At 40.7% G+C, this 20,882-nt stretch overlaps 1 protein-coding gene across 1 annotated transcript in view; it reads right to left on the bottom strand.

The window, feature by feature from the left end:
• Window positions 1-2,489: 2,489 nt before the first annotated feature.
• The window catches only part of LOC126481780 (uncharacterized), a 61,738-nt gene continuing 43,345 nt past the window's right edge, over window positions 2,490-20,882 (bottom strand). The window contains exons 6-7 of the mRNA XM_050105735.1: window positions 14,573-14,728; window positions 2,490-2,651 (exon numbers count right to left, since the gene is read on the bottom strand). Coding sequence (XP_049961692.1) covers window positions 2,490-2,651; window positions 14,573-14,728 — 318 coding nt within the window. The remainder of the gene's footprint in view (window positions 2,652-14,572; window positions 14,729-20,882) is intronic.

The following is a 20,882-nucleotide window of genomic DNA, read 5'->3' as shown; positions in this document are numbered from 1 at the left end:
TTTCATTTATTTTCGGAGGTTTTGGGAATTACGATATTCAGTCTTACTACGACAACCCTGTGTTCACTAATCACTGTATTCGTTTTGATGCTCGTTATTAACTCAGGATTATTTGTTGCTAAGAGGTCACGTGAGTTTTCACTACTTGTGTGGCCTCGTGAACTAACTGCTCGAAATAATTTTCAGAGAATGCGTTTAGCACAATTTCGGATGATGTTTTATGCGCGTCTCCGGAATTAATCATGTATTTTCGCCAACATATCGAGGGTAAATTAAAGCCAGCACCAATTGCAATTGTACGAGGTGGGTATGTGTTTGAAATCAAACCCAAATTTTCTTTGAACCTTTCAGCAATTGTATCATCTGAATTGAGAGGTCGGTAAAAGGATCCAATTATTATTCTTTCCGTTTCCCAAGAATGGCCTCTGCCCATAGTGACGCATGGGAACTATCTACTTCAGTTGCACGACAAGATGAACTGCTTCTAACACAACAAACTCGTCACCGCCAACTGTGTTTAGCCTAACCTTGGTTCTCGGCAAAAATATCGGCTGAATTTATCTCCGGCTTTAGCCAGCTTTCAGTGCCTATAACGAGCTGAGCATTAATGCTTTCTATTAGCGCTTGGAGCTTTGGCACTTTCACAACACAGCTAAGACAATTTACAACTGTTATAACCGATGGTTCCTGTATCTTCGTTCTTCCTGTGTTTGGCCCGCAGCCTTTGTGACTGAACCTCCTTTTGTGTTTTCCCGAGACCCTATAACTTAAAAAACCGCCTAGTCCACGCCACACAGCCCCTGCTACCCGTGTAGCCGCTTCATGCGTGTACTGGACTCCTGATCTATTCAGCAGTACCCGAAACCCAACTACACTATGGCACAAGTCAAGGAATCTCCAGCCTACACGGTCGCAGAACCATCTGAGCCTCTGAGTCAGACCCTCCACTTGGCTCTGTACCAGGGGTCCGCAATCAGTCCTTCGACTATGCTGCAAATGATCAGCTCTGCTTTCATCTCGCAAGCAAGACTGGCAGTCTTTACCACTTCTGTTAGCCGCTCGAAGCCAGAGAGAATCTCTTCCAATCCAAAGTGACACATATCATTGGTAGCGACGTGAGCTACCACCTGCAGCTGACTGCACCCTGTGCACTTCATTGCATCCGGAAGGACCCATTCCATGTCTGGGATGATTCCACCCACTATGCACACGGCGTGCACATTGGCTTTCTTCCCCTTCTCGACAGCCATGTCCCTAAGGGGCCCCATAAAGTGCCTAATGCTGGGGGGCCCAACTATCAATAATCCCACCCTCTGTGATTGTCCAAATCTTGCCGGATGAGAAGTTTCCTCTGAAACAGGACAGGCAATGGCATCTGGCTGAGCGACAGTGTCAGCGACAGACAGCACCTGGAACCTCATTGTCAGATTAACTGGGGAGGCCTTATGTGTGACCCCATGGAAAGGTTTTCTCCGCCTGCTACGCCCCAGCGTGACCTCCCACTCGACCACAGGTGAGGGGTCAACCTCAGTGGGGGCAGTAAATGATTTGGCAACTGGTGAGGACCGATTGGAGGACTCGGTCGTACTGGACTTGTGTTGGATCCCCAAGACCAACCCACAACAGCGGTGCCTATCCACTGCAGCTTCAAACTGTGTAACCAAAGCCATCACAGCCTGAAGCTGAGAGCAAGGTGTCACCAACTCGCGTCGCATCCGCACACAACAATTACAGTCCCAATCCATACTAAAGACCGTGGAGAACTAAGCTACCCAGACAAACGCACTATCGGTACTTGCTGCAGAACTCTACTGTAGACACTGACGAAAACGCAGGAACTGTGTCTAATAAATGATATTAATATGCAGATTCGAAAACCTAACTACAGAAGCACTCAGGTGAAACTAAATAACTCGCCCCTGCTTGTAATATGTCACAAAATCGGTTTACTTGCCGGCACAAACGAAAACGCGAGAACTGTGGCTGTTAGATATTAAATTAACACGCAGAAACTCAAGAAACTAAACTATCAAAGCACACAGGCTAATTTATAGAATTCGCTCCTGGTTAGGAACTCGTAAATGCCACAAAATTCGGTCACTTCCCTGTTGCTGTGTCTGTCTTGGCCCGCTACTGCTGCCTATGTTGTCCATGATCATTTATTCAGTTGATAATATTGAAGCATAAGTTAAATGAATAATTTGTAGACACATTCTCCAGTGAGCATATGAAATTATTTCCTTTGAGTGCAAACAGACATTACACACTGCAAACCAAAGCACGCGAGCACATTGTTGACTGGGAGCTGTATATCAAACGAACTGTCAGATACACGTCACTGTGGGTCTCAAGCATTGTCCTTAATGAATTCTCGATGCCGTGAGAGGGCTCTGGAACATGTAAACATTACGATATGAGCGGCTGGGTGGGTGTTATCTGAACTATTTGGTGTATTGGTGACTGCGACCATGACTTGGGGATGGCTGCCATCATGTAACATCTCCTATGGATTTCACACTGCTGCCAGTCGATGTCTCCATTGTTTCTACGCTCTCATTGATTTTCTGCTGATGACAAATGGTCGTCGTCGTGGGAGGCACCTGCATGGCAACTACACCTCCATGAGTCACATATGTGCACCGTGGAGGAATCTGAAATATTGTGAACAGGTATCCACATGAAATGAGTAATACCATTTCATAATAACATGTGCACAACGGCTGGGAGACGTTGCACTCAGCTTCCACTTGTGTGAATTATAGTGATTAAATTGTAGACTTGATTTAATGAACTTTAACAAGATTCACGATTGAATATCGTAGGGACGTGACTGTATTGGGCTGAATTCTATTCCCGCGCATTTTGTTCCTCTCGATACCTCTGCCCACACCAGGCCCTCAATTATAAATTCTTCTCGTGTTCATTTTCCCAAGTCCACCTGGTTTTGGATACTTCACTCACACTCAGTCTGCTGCTTGTGGATTGCGTCCTTGAAACCAAATATTCAATTGGCTTCCTGTGATGCAGTTTTTAACAAACAGAACACAGCGTGTTGTTCTCATTGGCGAGACGTCTACAGACGTTAAAGTAACCTCTGACGTGCCACAGGGGAGTGTTATGGGACCATTGCTTTTCACAATAAATGTAAATGACCTAGTAGATAGTGTCGTAAGTTCCATGCAGCTTTTTGCGGATGATGCTGTAGTATACAGAGACGTTGCAGCATTAGAAAATTGCAGCGAAATGCAGAAAGATCTGAAGCGGATAGGCACTTGGTGCAGGGAGTGGCAACTGACCCTTAACATAGACAAATGTAATGTATTGCGAATACATAGAAAGAAGGACCCTTATTGTATGATTATATGATAGCGGAACAAACACTGGTAGCGGTTACTTCTGTAAAATATCTGGGAGTATGCGTACGGAACGATCTGAAGTGGAATGATCACATAAAATTAATTGTTGGTATGGCGGGTGCCAGGTTGAGATTCATTGGGAGAGTCCTTAGAAAATGTAGTCCACCAACAAAGGAGGAGGCTTACAAAACATTCGTTCGACCTGTACTTGAGTATTGCTCATCAGTGTGGGATCCGTACCAGGTCAGGTTGACAGAGGAGATAGAGAAGATCCAAAGAAGAGCGGCGCGTTTCGTCACAGAGTTATTTGGTAAGCGTGATAGCGTTACGGAAATGTTTAGCAAACTCAAGTGCCAGACTCTGCAAGAGAGGCGCTCTGCATCGCGATGTAGCTTGCTATCTAGGTTTCGAGAGGGTGCGTTTCTGAATGAGGTATTGAATATATTGCTTCCCCCTACTTATACCTCCCGAGGAGATCACGAATGTAAAATCAGAGAGATTCGAGAGCTCACGGAGGCTTTCCGACAGTCATTCTTCCCGCGAACCATACGCGACTGGAACAGGAAAGGGAGGTAATGACAGTGGCACGTAAAGTGCCCTCCGCCACACACCGTTGGGTGGCTTGCGGAGTATAAATACAGATGTAGATGTAGATGCAGATGCAGGATGGAAGAGCATTTGCTCGAAGTATAAATGGATTTTCTTAGAGGCCTTGGGATAATGCCGAGATGTGCCTATCCCACTCTTAATCTGAAAGACAAATCATTCTAGAGCGCATTGGTTGGAAGGAAATAGAGATGCATGAACCCTAATTAGCATAATTGTTCGCTAAGCGAACTGTTGGCATCGACTGTGTATAGCTCAAACCATCTCAGAACTAAAAACTCTTTCAATGTTGTATTAAACTACTGAAAGAGTTCTGTAGTGGGTGTACTTATTGTAAACATTAACTTTGATGCTATGGCCAGTAGGGAGTTTTCTAAACCTTTGTCATAGATCCCAACCTATTGAACTACGAGACTACTTAGTTTTGGTGATTTAATGACAAACTTACCGTTTAGAGGACTCATAAACTTAATGATATAGTTTTGTTTTAGTGGTATGACTGTGTGAAACACCGATCCATGTAACTGATGAACAGTGAAGTTTGTGCAACGATTTGTTGAGTAAATTTTTTAATGTTTCTGTGAAAAAAAATTATGAGGTAGTGTAGTATCCTCTTTGACTCGAACATTAATATGAACAGGCTATGTCTAACAGGGTCCAAAACCAACAGTCAATATGGCGCTAGCAAAGAGATACAAACTCTGCTTTCATCACACCTCATTTCAATCTGTCTCTCATGTTTTAGCCATGGTACAGACTTTGTAACACCATAGCTCTAATGCTGTACTGATTTATTTTGGCTTTTGTTTTGTTTAGTGTTATATCGTTGAGTTTCTGTAAATGTTGTTGGATTGAATCGATACCATGAAAGTGTTTATTCTTTTCTGATAAAAACTTTGTGTCTTTTAGAGGGTAGGAAATGTAATCCTTGTAATAAGTACAATATGAGCAAATTATATGTTTTGTCTTCCTCGTATAATCTCTTTGGTTGTCTTTAAAATTAAATAATTTTATTTAAATAATTTTGTGTAGAACTACCAATATATGCAAATGGTCAATTTTATTTAAAATCTTTGTTGCTGTTATGTAAACTGATGACCTTCACTTAGGGTTCTTAGTTATTTTGTATGTAAAACAAATTGTAGCACACGCAAATTGTGGTTGGCTTAGGTAGGAAAGGTGGAACCAAGAGTCAGTCGGGGACGAGCTACTAAATTATCAACTGCTCATGTGAAAGTTGTGTATTGTGCTGTTTCCGACAGAGGCTTTTCCTGACGCTTTCCAATGCCTCAGATGGATGGATAAATAGCTGGAACTATTCTGGAATTGGTATCTATCATCGCCACCAAGAAATGACAGAGTCCAGCAACTCTACCTGCAAATCCACCTACCAACATGCAATTGCCACCACATTGCGCAATCACTGTAATGAAACATTACAGTAATGTACAGTGAAGGATCAGCTCATAGGATGTTACAGTGTACTCAAATCTAAGGTAATTTATTGTAACACCCCACACATCACTTAGCTGGTTTTGGCGTGTATTCACCCCAACTAATTGACTAACAGATCAACAGAGTGTGCAAAACTCCCGCAATATCGAATAACGCATAAAAGTAATATGGCCCTGTGACTCCTGATTGAACTCCGGTGGCAGTGTTGACATTAATTGGTTCAGAATTCATCCCTTTTTAATTAAAAAGGGCTGCACATTGATGTTATATTCAGCTGTTGAACACCAGATGCAAATGTGAACATAAAATTAATTCAGAAAGTGACTTGCGATTACAACTACTTGATTGAAAACAGATGCAGTCAATTAGCACAGATTTATTTTAACTCACGACCTTCAATCATCACATTACACAACCCTCCTAACAGGCAGTGGTAATAAATTGCGTTTGCGTGGAGTAAAGCACGATAACAAAACTAATTCCTATCGATTGACCCAGGCATAATGTGAAGTGCAAGAAGAATTCAACAATACACGGCCCATGAAACCCTCGTGGAAACTTTGCTGACGTGATCCAACAAATTAATCAGTGGCTGGAGCGGGCATAATATCACCGAATGCGTGGCGGAGTGTCATTGTGTGGATGTCGGCTGACCTTGTGGTGCTGCAAGGCTGTACTCGTCTATTCACTCCTAGCTATCTTGCTCAGTACATAGCTGAACCAAAACTTTCTATCTCCAAGCTCAATCGTTCCATCTGCTAAGTCCTAAACTGCAGAGATGCTCACTCTTTCTCAGGCAAGCTGAGTAAAGAATGCCATGTCCGCACTCTAGGCAAGCTGGGAACGGAAGACCACTACCGAGACTTCTGCCAGTCTGCTCTTCGCCTCTGTTTCCCCTCCAGCAAAATCACTTACGCCAATTGCAGCGCAAGTCACGTTAATTATGCGTCGCTTCCCAGCACCGACCAATGCCTGCTCTGGGAAGTGAAAAAATTCCCACAAAATTTCCCTTCATCTCAACTTCTTCTATTTAGCTCCCCCCAGGCCACCTATCAAGGTTAACGTCTTCACAAACACCAAGTTTTCCGGAATTCTGATTCCCAGAAGAGTACTTAAAATTCCTTGGTCCTACGTTCCCATCAGAGGCTGGCGTATTTCATTCTGTCGCTCTTCACTTGATTTACTACAGACTCTGTGGGCTGTGAATTCAGCGTGAAGTTGCTATAGTCACAAACATGCATATTTTGACCTCTGTTGACCGCTCCACTGTAGCTTTGCGCGGCTTTCTAGCATGTTTCACAGGAAACGGGACGACGGACATTTATCAACAGGCGTACAAGTTCTCCGTCTGTTTCCTGGTACACCAGCATGGAGTCAGGGTCAACCACCCCCTCACTGTCACTCATCTGAAGGCGGCTGGAGGCCGCGCACCGTTACTGCTTTCTCAAGAGTTTGAGCTGCCCTAAGCTGCCTATTGTCACTTCCCTTCGCCGCTCCCCCACTGGCCACGGTGGTCAACTCGAATACTTCCCTGGGGTAAACTAGCCCCAATAAATCAACGCGTTTCCACAAAGTTTTCAGGTCGTGTGAATTACTTTAAAACCATCAGCTGACATTAATTATTCCAATATGTCCATACTACACCCTCTACAAGATGCATTGTGCCTTGTCAGTCATTTTTGTTCAGCCCTACTGTTCGCTCAATGTGAGTTAGGAGATCTTTAACGACTTCATGTAAGGTGCATAGTTCTTGCCATCTTACTTTATAAATGAATTTATGTACCTACCTTGATTTTTTCCTTATCATAACACCTCTCAGGTTCCTCTCTATTTGAACTAAGTGATTACCGAGTGTCCTCTATGGAAAGCATATTAAAATTAATATGGCAATAGAGTGTGCTAAATTTAATATAGTTTGTTGAAAGGATCTTACAAATATCTCAATTTTGAATTTCAGTGCAGTAAAAGTCCAGAACTGCAACTGTTGAGAGTTATATGTTCATGCTTGCTAAGCGCTTGTTTCACTGATGTAATGAAAGTGTGTTTAGTTTGCTCTGCTACAGTGCTCAAGATTAAGGCTCCCCCTCCATTGAAAGTAGTTCAAATGCACAAAAATACTTAATTATAGAAAGTTTCAATTACTCTTGCTATTCAAGTCGAATTCTGTGCAATATTGGGTTCCTCTTGTGTATTAAAAGTGCATATTAATGTCATAACAGGATCCACAGTTTGTCTAATGTGCTCATGCTACATAACGATTAATAGAAAGACAACTATCTATGAAAACAGTAATTTCTTTATTCAAAAGACAGTGAGAAGTAATCTGTTAGTGAATTCCATTTAATTTTCATTTTAAGTAGAAAGGTGTTTAGTAGTGAAAGACATAATCTATGCACAGTAAATAAATTTGCTGTGAACCATATCCATATTTCATGTCAGATAGGAATTTGTTTGAAAAGTAATATTAAACCTATGTCCAATTTACGATTCTACAGCGAATATTAATAGTAACGTTACTGAGACCATTCTGTTTGACTAAGTCCTCAAGGTAATAGTGCGTTTTGTTATCTGTTATATTTATACAAATAGTTTGTTCTGATCTGGTAGCTCCATCCTTAACGTGAACATACTGTATTCAGGTGCCAGAGTTCATTGAACTCGCGTGTGGCAAAGTATAGGTTGTGTTTGCATGTTAAAGTTACTCATACCTATTTTCTTGAACAAGAATGTCGATCATTCTCTATTGTTTGTTACTGTTTAAATACTTACGTAATTCTGACTTTAACTTCCGATAAGCTACCTCCGTTAGGTATTTCACGGTCAACACTAAAAAAATTCCTCTCAGAGGGTAACACTGATATGTTGCTTTATACCATAATTACACTAACGAAATAGTTCCATTTTACGATCTGCTTCCCACTTTAAGGTTATGGTATAACAGTAGCAGACGGTAGTGCTATAACTTGCATGCATGGTTGTCCTTGGATGTGAGTTAAATGTGTAGCAGCTTGTCTACAAAGAATGACATGTTCATTAAGGGAGAACAAATATCTGGATTAACAAATGAAAAGGTATAACTCAACATGTATTTTTGTATTGTTTACGTTACAGTTAATAAGAGCTACAATTTGAATCTGCCATCTTGGTATGAGATCTGCGCTGATTCTGGGCACATGGCAACATATCTAATTACATAAAAGTATTTATAATTTCAGTAAGTAATAATTTAAGTTACTACAGTACCCAGCAAAAAAAGAGAGATGACTTCCAAGGTGGGTGGAGAACTTGTAGCTATAATACCGACTCACTTCCATAGCCGCTCCCACAGACACCACCACTGTCTTGGCGGGCGTGCAAGTCTGTAAGAACCCACTTGGTGACACAGAGATGGTGGACATAAGTCATCCACACACGAGATCAATTCGTCAGCACACCTATTGTACCCTCTGGACACCAACAACTGTAAGTACATTAGGCACTTTTATCTCGTCATAGTAGGTGTTTTACACTAGTCCACGTGAACTGGGTATTGGTATGCAATTATATGATTGGCATTAGTTATTTTAATGCTCGATAACTCTCCTTCAACTTAACTAATTAAAGTGATTAACTAATGTGAAATAAGAATGCTCAAGTCCTAGTTTGTAAATTTATAAAAGACTATGAAATATAACATTTTCAATGTATAGCCGCTGTGTGTTTTCCTGGTGATCTCACTGTTAAGAGATACAATTACATGAATACGATGACTACATATTCCAAAGGAACACTCTGATGTTTCAGCAATATCCTAAAACGTTTGCAATATCTACATTGTCAGTCAAGCATTAAGTAACACAAAGTTAACCATCGTATTCTACAGCAAGTAGTGTTTGTAGCTTGGTACCCTTTGCTCTGCCACTGTTAAATATTGGAAGCAGTTCAAATAAATTATCAGCATGAACACCAATTTTCCCTGGTAACCATGTAACTAGATAATACCAAACAAAAGTGACAAGTTTGAAATGGTTGCAACTCTGAATTTTGATGTAACTTGGACCAGAGGGCAGTATTACTCCAGAAAAAGGATTCAGGAATGGAAAGTAGAGCTGGTGAATGTGTAACGCAGTACTTCCTAACTGGGGGCAATTCCACCTTCATGGGTAACATGTGATGCTTTGAAGGGTACAAACAAAAGGGTTCAGTGGCATTTCGGTCAAGAGACAACATTATTTTTACAAGATCATTACTATTATCAATATTTCATAACACCATAATACTGATTGTGTATGTTACCAATAATTACATTTCTGTATCAAGCACATATTCCACCCACTACCCACTTACTCTGCACGTTGTACCGTGCATCTATGCCAGTAAAATTGAGTCACATCACATATACTGAAATACCTAGTGAAAGTGCCTGGGCCTGCCGCTGTGGCCGAGCGGTTCTAGGCGCTTCAGTTCGGAACCGCGCTGCTGCTATGGTCGCAGGTTCGAATCCAGCCTCAGGCATGGGTGTGTGTGATGTCCTTCGGTTAGTTAGGTTTAAGTTGTTCTAAATCTAGGGGACTGATGTCCTCAGATGTTAAGTCCCATAGTGCTTAGAGCCATTTGAACCATTTTTTAAAAGTGCCTTCTCCAATCTGTAGGAAGTACCCATAATTGACTATATATTGCTCCGTATTCACTTCACAACAATAAACGAACTAATTAATTACACAACACAATAGTAACAGTGGCAGGGCTGTTATCCCCTTGTTGGACCTACACTGTATTATTATTATTATTATTATTATTATTATGAGTAGTAGTAGTAGTAGTAGTAGTAGTTGCAGTGATAACACACGAAGCATTCACAACCTGAAGTCTTTCAATTTCTGAGTTTTGAGAAGTAAGAAGTACAGCAATCAAGTGATTTACTAACAGTAACCCTAAGTATTTTGAAGAGATTTTAATTTAGTTGCTTTTACGTGGGGGTACAGGGTTTGTTTGAAACAAATGGTGCTAGGGAGAGAATGGCAAGAGGAAGCATGTTTTGTCACAATTGTCTATCCTCCATGTGGATTCTTAGCTTTCTTTACTGAAAGGGAGTTGCAGGTAATCATCGTGGTGGAGCCAATATGCTGTCACCATTGTTTCCTCTGCTCGTGTGTTAGTGCTTTATTGAAACACCTACAAAAAGTAAATAATACTTACGTTTCGTTATTTTAAGAATGAAAGCGTTGAAAAAATGTTTTTCTTTCTAATGTTGATGATGGTGGTGTCGAAGGTGTGGGGGAGGGAGGGAATAGCTAATATCTGACTTCACTAAGGAGTAAGGGCCTCAGAAACCTTGGGAACAACTCCTCTAGGTATATGGATAACATAGCTGAATTTTATTTATCGTGTTTTTTTTATGTTTCTTTTGTATAATCTGATTTATCTGTTGCTGATGTTCTCAGTCATTTCCTGCAACTTATTATAGCAGCACTTGAACAACCTAAACTAGAAGACAGTGTGTTGCAAGGACTTCAAAACATTTATGTGTCATATTCCCTTCCTCATAATTTAAGTCTTGTATCGTGAGAATCTGATTTATTGTTTATCAGAATACTGTGAGCAGGAAACTGGAAAACGAATTAAATTCATGCATGCAACTGTAGTTTTATAAACGTTCTCATTTACTGATAATTGCTACAATTTTACAAAAATTACTTTTACAAATATTGTCCAGTGGCTGTTCCTGTATGTTGATCAATCTGAATTCAGCTGATTCAGTAATGCAAAGTATGAATAAGATGCATTTATTAGCTGTAAAAGAAAAATATGGTTCATTAACTTCAGTTTAAAAAAGATACAGTCGGTGTTCAGCATTTTCTAATTTTAATCTCAAAATCTGTCCTTCAAGGATGATAAGGAACCATCTCAAAGAGTAGCATTAGACAAGCTGCTAGAGCTTGGGGAATTAGAATTAACTACAGACTCTTGCTTCACATTCTGTCATCCGAATTCACTGACTAGCTGGAAGGTTAGTACATGAAAAATGTCAGAAAACTGTTATTATAACTTTGATATCATGTAAGTAGTGGGATCACTCGTGTCTGTGTTGTGATAACTAGAAATATTCATTTTTTAAACATGCTTTTTATTATTTGTCTTGTAGAACTGGTTAGTAACTGGCTGAATTAAAAACTAAAATTAAATTTTATGACTAAAAGAAAAGTAATTCGAATTTTATTTCAGTGTCAATAGTTTTCTTTGTTTTCCAGTTGATTACTTTCCGTTACAATACTACTATGTTCGAGTCTAAATTTTTTCTTTAACAACAATACACAGACATAAAATTTAACTCAAGCTGTTTGGTTTTAATACTACAGTGCACTGTCGTATTGGAGATGAATTGCTGTTGTTTTTCTCTAACCTTTGAACTGACTTACCCATTCAGTTATAAGAGGACCTACATTTCAAGTGAAGAACAAACTACCATGTAAATTGGCTTTTTCAGACATAAAAAGTATTTCCAGGTGTGAAAGAAGCCAGGAATGAAAATCGCCAGAAAATAATTCATTGGTTTGAAGTATTAGACCCTAAACCTGTGGAATCGTACTCTGGACACTTATTTACTTAACCACTAATCCACACTTCTTGTTACTATGCAGATCAGTAAAGTATGAAATACAATTAATGATGTCTGTGATAAACAAAGTACCTTAAGGGCAAAATGGGACGACTGATAATGATTAATACTAAGTTTACCAAGGATATGCGAGAAACGATTTGGGGCATTTGGTGAGCAAAAAATTCTTCTTCTGCGATAGTAAAATGAGATTACGGAACAAGTGGTACATATAAAGACCTATTAATTAGTATTAGAATGTATTTCAGGAAATTTTGGTCGTCATGTCATAGGTATGTCGTCAAAGTTAGATATTTTCTATCAGAAATGTTAACGTCACAGAATTACATACCAGCTATCCTCCTAATATGGAACAGACAAAAACTCCATGTACGAATAACATTAGAAGGGAATGATGCTTAGGGTGTACCAATGTATTCCATAAATAACGGATTTGTTTATTTTCTTGCGAAATGACGTCAATGAATCCATTCCATTTGAAAATTGTAAGAATATTTCATCGGCAGTGTATCACATATTACTTCACAGTAACCTAAGTGTAAGTAACGGTATCTATGATCTAATTCTCTTGGAACTACAATAATGATACTAAAGAGCTGACAGTATGGCAATAATATATAAATATGATAATATTTGCGGTAATCAACAAGGTAACAATATCTTAAAAACTGAATGATTCGAATTGTGCAAAGAACGTGGATGAAGTGAAAGTATAATATTCTTTCGAATAGCGTTGAGCAAAGACGCTCAGATTTTGAATAGAAACAAGTGACTTCGACGTGAATTTTCTAAGAGAGCAAGGACATGAAGAGAACATGGAATACACGAAATGATTTGAATGTGTAGAATTATTGTGGTACCGTACACACTTTTCTTTCGCTTAGGGTTGTTAATGATTCAAAACTGGTCCACAGTATTGTGGAATTAGGCGCATATGAAATATAGCAAGCATACCCCTTCTATATGTAGTGGAGGACAGTAATGTTTAATGCAATTACTTGCTTACAGAACAGCAGACGATATCTGCGTTGAGCTCAGGAGAAGCTCAAGTATTTCAGGTCGAGTGTGTTTGCATTTCGACTACTTCAGAATAGCAGCATTAATTGATGATTGAGATACGAAAGCAGCAGTATTACTCATCGTAGGAGATGCCCAAAGAGCAGTGTGAGACAGATGAAGTGACTGACCAGCTGTCGGCTGAGGGTAGCAACGCAGTCACTTGATGATCAGTATGTCCGCGTAACAGCGCATTGGTTGCCGATTTCTACTCGCCAATAACAGTATGATCTCTTGAAGGAAACCAGCTTCCTGTATTTTTGCAGTTATGCTTCATGAGACGTTTACTACTACAGAATAATCGTCTCGTGGAGATAATAATATGGGTTGTCGAATCCTGTGACGTTTGCAGATGAAACCTTAACACCATTTAGACTCGATAACGAGCAGTTACGTAGACTGATAAGGTAAAGAATGAGCAGGTTCTGCATAGAATCTTCGAGGAAAGGAATGTATGGAAAACACTGACAAGGAGAATGGACGGGATGTCAGGGATCGGTTAAGACACTCAGAAATGACCTCCATCGCACTAGAGGGAGCTGAAGAGGACAAAAACTGTAGAGGAAGACAGAGATTGGAATGCATCCAGCGAATAATTGAGGACGTATGTTGCAAGTGCTACTCTGACATGAATACGTTGCAGAGGAGAGGTATGAGCGGCAGGCCGCATAAAAGCAGTCACAAGACTGATGACTCAAATGTTCAAGATGTGCACAGTGGCAGTCGTTTCCTTCTCTTTCCATTTGCACGGCTAACCAGTAAAAGGAAAAGGAATAAAGGAACGGCTAGTAGCACAAGGTTATATCCACCACTGTACAGTGAATTGCTAAATAAGTGTGTAGATTTATTATGTAACACTGGACAGCGTCAGCTCTTTCTGATTAATTCTACCCAACATTTAAGTCCGAAAATATTAAGGAAGAACTTGATGTTTCTCAGAAACCACTGATCCGATAGTCAGATTATTGGAAATGAAGTGAGCACAAACTGAAATATTTGATGGCGGTTGTTTCAATTCACATTTTACCTGAAGCATCGCAATCTGACTTTTGGATCTTCATAAAACCTACGTCAGTTCTGTTCAACAGTGACACCAGAAAGGTTTACGCATCTTGCTCATACTGAACAGTGCCATCGTCCTTTTACAGTAATGTTTTCGTGCCAAGAGCAAACTTTGGGCCACTCTGAGGAACCACAGGTAGCGTGATCTGACCATTATGCAACAGTAATTTCCATTTCAAGAAATCACAGTATGAAAAGACCATGTTTTGCTCCGCAGAAGATTCATATTCTTACCACTGAGCATTTCTGGTTTCCTGAGTACGTACTACAGTGCTACGTGAAAGGTATTCAGTGTACCTTCTGTAGAATTTAACCCACTCCTCCCCCCCTCCCCCACGCCCCAGAAATCTTTATATCAACCCTATAAATTACTACATAGTTTTGAAGTTAGGTCCTTCCTCAGTCAGCCTACTTATGACCGTTATTCTATGAGACTGACCAGTAGGAACGTCTCCCTGGTGATGGTGTAGAACTTGCTGGCGGTGAGCAGTAGGGGACGCCCCGTGCGGCTCAGGACGATCCGCAGCTCCCTGAGGAAACGAGGAGATCCCCCAGTCCAGTCGCAGCTGTACACAGACACCTGCAGGCGCTCGCTCTGCAAACATAACGTGGAAGATGAAATACTGGTGATATCACCTAAGTTAGTAGGCGGCATTGATTTTTTGCCTCCAACAAAGTTGTGTAAAAGAGTAAAGTTTTTACGTACCTATTATTTCAAACAATTTGGTGATTGCTTACAAATGCGAGCTAAATTTAAATATCTGCATGGCTGTCTTTCTTTTTACATTGATATTTGTATTCAGTTTTGTCATCACCTTCAATGATTCAATATACCTTTAATAGTATGCATGTCTATGTTTTGTTATGTTCGCCGGGTGTAAGTCTTTCGGTTTGACGCCACTTCGGCGACTTGCGCGTAGATGGGGATGAAATGATGACGCTTACGACAACGCAACACCCAGTCCCTGAGCGGAGAAAATCGCCGACCCAGCCGGGAATCGAACCCGGGCCCTTAGGATTGACAGTCTGTCGCGCTGACCACCCAGCTACCGGGGGCAGACAGACTTAAAGCTGTACTGTTATTTCTTGTCTTCGGGGCCAGATATGGTAAAGTGTGCTTTGAAATCAAGCTGTTGTGAGCAGCCAAGGTGAAGTCGCTCATATAATCATGTGCAATGTTTAGATTTGGTCTTTTATAAAAAAAAAAAAAAACCAGTAACACCTTCCACACCCCTCAATCCCACGCTCCCTGGCTTTTCATCCCTTTGTTTCTAGTTTAGAAACGAAATAATTAACGTTTCAATGTAGTAGTAATTAGGTTACAGCACAGCAATTCTTTCGGTAAGTGGAAACAAATAGTGTGAATTTGAGTAACCTGTTGCGGTTCTGCCGCCCAGAGTGGCCGAGCGATTCTAGGCCCTACAGTCTGGAACTGCGCGACCGCTACGGTCGCAGGTTCGAATCCTGCCTCGGGCATGGATGAGTGTGAAGTCCTTGGGTTAGTTAGGTTTTAAGTAGCTCTAAGTTCTAGGGGACTGATGACCTCAGCAGTTAAGTCCCATAGTGCTCAGAGCCATTTGAACCATTTGTTGCGGTTCTATCCAAGTTCAGTTTACCAACCGAGATATACTGCCTTCGGCATTTCACTCGAAATAAATAATTGTACCCCATTCTTCTTGTCATCACCGACCTTCCTGCGTGGCTTACACACCTAAACAATTCTGAAGGTAAAATGCCCTTCCCCCCCCCCCCCCCCAATTCGGATCCCTGGGGACTATTCTGCAAAAAGGAATTATCAAAAAAATATCTAAGAGATAGATTCCACGCCTATATTTTATTCAGAATCATATTCGCGACAGCGCTGTGTGTTGAGTGCGGATGAACATTCTCGTGATATTAATAAAAAGAACTTCATCGATAATAAAATGATAAATAATCATATCTCAGACAACACCCCTGGAAAAAGATAAATAAATCTCAATCTTTTGTTATCTATGATTCTTCTAGAATATTCTTCTAGAATAATCCTTCTTCTTGTTCGAACTGTTGTACTGATCGGATGTGATTGATGTCTCGTAACATTGAGGTCTGTAAAAAGCTGTATTACGTTGTTAATTAGTATTTGAAAAATAGAGTTTCTGTGTCATTGAAATGAATCTTCTATGTTTGAAGTTTATTTATGATTCTCGTCCTACATAAATGTTAAGTTTTTTCTGGTCAGCTACAGTGGAGCGCAGCCATTAGCGTTATTGATCTATAGCGCGATTTATTGGTAAATGTTGAATAATAAGGGATTAACATTGAGAAATATTTTCAGATGTAAATGTATATAGTGAAAGTTCAAAAAAGATTTAATACATATTATTTGTTAGTAGAAAAACAGTGCCTGAAGGAGAATCGATAAGTGATCGTCTTATGTTAGCCGCCATCTTAGTGAAATATTGCAGGGGCAGTTTTAAATTGAATTTTTAAACAGAAATAAATGTTGTTGGTCATTATTGCGATAATAATTGTGCATTAGTGGCCCAGAACCAACTCAGAGGTAACAAATTCGATGTATGAAGCCCCAATATTTCATAACAACTTTTATGAAATATTGTGACAGGAAAAAATACATTAGTGTTGTGTGCGTGTAGTATCGTGTAAGAAAACTGTTCATTTTGCTTAAAGAGAAGTGTTGCCACCTCGAATAACAGTAGCGTTAAATTCGATAGACGATATGCAACTAGTAAAGAGACTACTATGCAACAGCGCTGAAATTACTGAAAATCATTACTCTTGTTTAGTTCAGATTACTTATCATACATTTAGTTTGTTTGCTGGTCATACATATGATTATTTATATAAATGAACTTAGTGCCATTTACACTGCTTGACAGACAACATTGCTACACTTAACGAGGTGGAGATTTCTTTAACAAAATAACGTTCATTAGCCGGGAAAAGCAGTGATTAAATACTACCTCATGTTACATTAATAATAAGTTACTAATTTTGTTGCCTTGCCGAAATTGCCCAACACGATACTCGATATGCCACAACAAGTTGGAAGGAAAAGGATTTAGTGGGAGTGCAATGGCTTAAAGAACAATACTCTGGCGGGTGAGTACGCGGTTGTCTACACAAGATCTGATAGGGGTGACAAAGAATATATCTAGTAATGAAAAAGTAAATATAAATCTGGGTAAACTATTATGAACAGTATAGTGAACTCTTCAATACAGACAAGAAAAATGCAAATCGACGACCGACTACAGTAGTAGAAGCAAATATGTTTATATATAAGTCCGCAGAGGAAGGGACTCAAAAAATTTATGATGCGATGAAAGAAAGTATTTAGTATGTTAAGTGATGCGACAATGCAGTGACACTACTGAAACCAGGGGAGTATTTTCATTAATTTTTTGCACACTACTTCGTACCACGACGCCACAGGTGCATGATCGTCGAAGTCGAGCTCCCGCCTACCCAATAGGAAGATAGCCGACATACCCATTTCGTTCCGAGCATACAACCTGAAGTGTTGGTAGCAGCTGCTGCTGCTGCTTGTTCATATGTCTATTCTGGGTGAAAATTAATTCATTTCCATGAGTTCAATGCTCACATATTTTGAGAGGTAAATGAACGTATGCACTAAGACAGTTGATACGTTTTCTTGATTTCATATAGCATGTGTAACATTGTGAATTAATGTAACTCCATGTTTCTGTAACAGCACGTCATTTCTTGAGAACCAGTCTTTCTTCGTTCAGTTACAGATTCATACTTGACTGGAATACAGCGAAGTCAGGAGGGTTGTATTAGGTCTGTAATGTTGAAACTACTATTTACATGGAATAGCGAAGTACTGTTTCATCCTCTGGATGTTCTACAAGTAACCAAACAAACTGTTACGTTGATTCCACTCTCTATTCAACGGCTTATTTCTGGCTGCGCTTTCCTCCAGTCTTTTTGTTGCTAATAACTATACATGTTAAACCTGATAGATCATATTCCTGGAAAAGGTTAAAATACAAGAACTCAATGCATTGATCAGATTAGTGAAAACTTTAATGCATATAAAAATTTGAAAGCAAATGCCGTTTGTGATTGTAAACGTTAGCCCAAAACAGGGTGTTGTAATTAGAAGAGTGTACCCATCGCGAGAGTAGATGTATATTTCAAGTACTCTGAAGAAATAATAATTAAATAAAAAAAAATTTAAAAAAATCCATTGCTGCATACCACATACCTCTGCCAGGACTTCGTCACCGCACCAACAGACCAGGAACATCTGCTCGGCTACCACGAACAAATACCAACCATACTTTAGCAGGAGCCCCGAATTCGCCTTCTGCAAAACAATTCGTCGTTATTTTACTGGTTACAAAATGGTTCAAGTGGCTCTGCGGACTATAGGACTTAACTGCTGAGGTCATCAGTCCCCTATAACTTAGAACTACTTAAACCTAACTAACCTAAGGACATCCCACACATCCACACCCGAGGCAGGATTCGAACCTGCGACCGTAGCGGTCGCGCGGTCCCAGACTGTAGCGCCTAGAACCGCTCTGCTGCACCGGCCGTCACTCGTTACAGCTACTATAAGTCAGTCAGTAGATACTAGTTTATTTATTATAGATGAAATCGTTACTGACGTTTTTTTTTATTTACTCGTGGCACTCACGCTCCAGGTACAAACCATTCTAGGTTACACCTCTTTGAGGGTTTGTCTGCGAGGATTCTTAAGCGAAATTGGTCAATATGTAGGAGATAGTGATGAAAGTTTGTACTGGGCAGTGTAATGCTTGTATCACTGGTAATGAAAAAGGAAATTGTAACTCTAGCACCGACACATGGCCGGCTCCTATCAAATATCACCAACGGTGCAACCGTCCGCATCTAACGGACGAATCACTATCAACAGTGTCACATGCTCACTCTCCCTGAGACACTAAGAAAAATTTAATCTGGGACACTGGTGCAGCGGCGAGCTAACGCCACGACTGCTCCTCCCCTTGCCTACCAATTACTGACGAAAAAAATTACGTCTACGAACTAGATCTCTATGGCCAAGTCGATTCCCACCACACTGGAAGACTTTAGCGAATTATGTCGCCTCTTTCTCCTTTCTAATATAATGTAAATCTTTTCTTTATTAGCAACAAAAGTAAAAGTTCTATAGCAGAAATGTCCCTGACGAATGTAATTGCTAAAATAATAGTTGCGCCTGCAAAAGGCCAACTTTCACCACTACACTGTTCCTCATAACAAAGTATCTTCTTTCCTCGCATAATAAAATCGAAGCTCTTTTTGTAAGAGGGCTAATATTAAAAACGAAGAATCAGTAAATACTCTACTGGCCATTAAAACAGCTACACCAAGAAAAAATACAGATGATAAACGGGTATTCATTGGACAAATATATTATACCAGAACTGACATGTGATTACATTTACACGCAATTTGGGTGCTAGATCCTGAGAAATCAGTACCCAGAACAACCACCTCCGGCCGTAATAACGGCCTTGATACGCCTGGGCATTGAGTCAAACAGAGCTTGGATGGCTTGTACAGGTACAGCTGCCCATGCAGCTTCAACACGATATCACAGTTCATCAAGAGTAGTGACTGGCGTATTGTGACGGGCCAGAAGCTCGGCCACCCTTGACCAGACGTTTTCAATTGGTGAGGGGTCTGGAGAATGTGCTGGCCAGGGCAGCAGTCGAACATTTTCTGTATTCAGAAAGGCCCGTACAGGACCTGCAACAAGCGGTCGTGCATTATACAGCTAAAATGTAGGGTTTCGCAGGGATTGAATGAAGGGTAGAGCCACGGGTCATAACACATCTGAAATGTGACGTTCACTGTCCAAAGTGCTGCGAACAAGAAGTGACCGAGACGTGTAGCCAATGGCACTCCATACCATCACGCCGGGTGATACGCCAGTATGGCGATGACAAATACACGCTTCCAATGTGCGTTCACCGCGATGTCGCCAAACACGGATGCGACCATGATGATGCTGTAAAAAGAACCTGGATTCATACGAAAAAATGACGTTTTGCCATTCTTGCACCCAGGATCGTCGTTGAGTGCACCATCGCAGGCGCTCCTGTCTGTGTTGCAGCGTCAAGGGTAACCGCCGCCAAGGTCTCCGAGCTGATAGTCCATGCTGCTGCAAACGTGGTCAAACTGTTCGTGCAGATGGTTGTTGTCTTGCAAACGTCCCCATCTGTTGACTCAGGGATCGAGACGTGGCTGTACGATCAAAAAAAAAAAAAAAAAAAAAAAGGCTCTGAGCACTGTGGGACTTAACATCTGAGGTCATGAGTCCCCTATAACTTAGAACTACTTAAACCTAACTAACCTAAGGACATCACACACATCCATGCCCGAGGCAGCATTCGAACCTGCGACCGTAGCAGTCGCGCTGTTCCGGACTAAAGCGCCTAGAACCGCTCGACCACCGCGGCCGGCTGCACGATCCGTCACAGTCATGCGGATAAGATGCCTGTCATCTCGACTTATAGTGATACGAGACCGTTGGCGTTCCGTATTACGCTCCTGAACCCACCGATTACATATTCTGCTGTTTGTGTATGAGAAATCGGTTGGAAACTTTCCTCATGTCAGCACGTTGTAGGTGTCGCCACCGGCGCCAATCTTGTGTGAATGCTCTGAAAAGCTAATCATTTGCATATCACAGCATCTTCTTCCTGTCGGCTAAATTTCGCGTCTGTAGCACGTCATCTTCGTCGTGTAGCAAT

This window comes from Schistocerca serialis, chromosome 5 (genome assembly GCF_023864345.2).
Source record: "Schistocerca serialis cubense isolate TAMUIC-IGC-003099 chromosome 5, iqSchSeri2.2, whole genome shotgun sequence".
In the NCBI taxonomy this organism is placed as follows: Eukaryota; Metazoa; Arthropoda; class Insecta; order Orthoptera; family Acrididae; genus Schistocerca; species Schistocerca serialis.
This window is presented reverse-complemented; position numbering and strand designations above follow the sequence as displayed.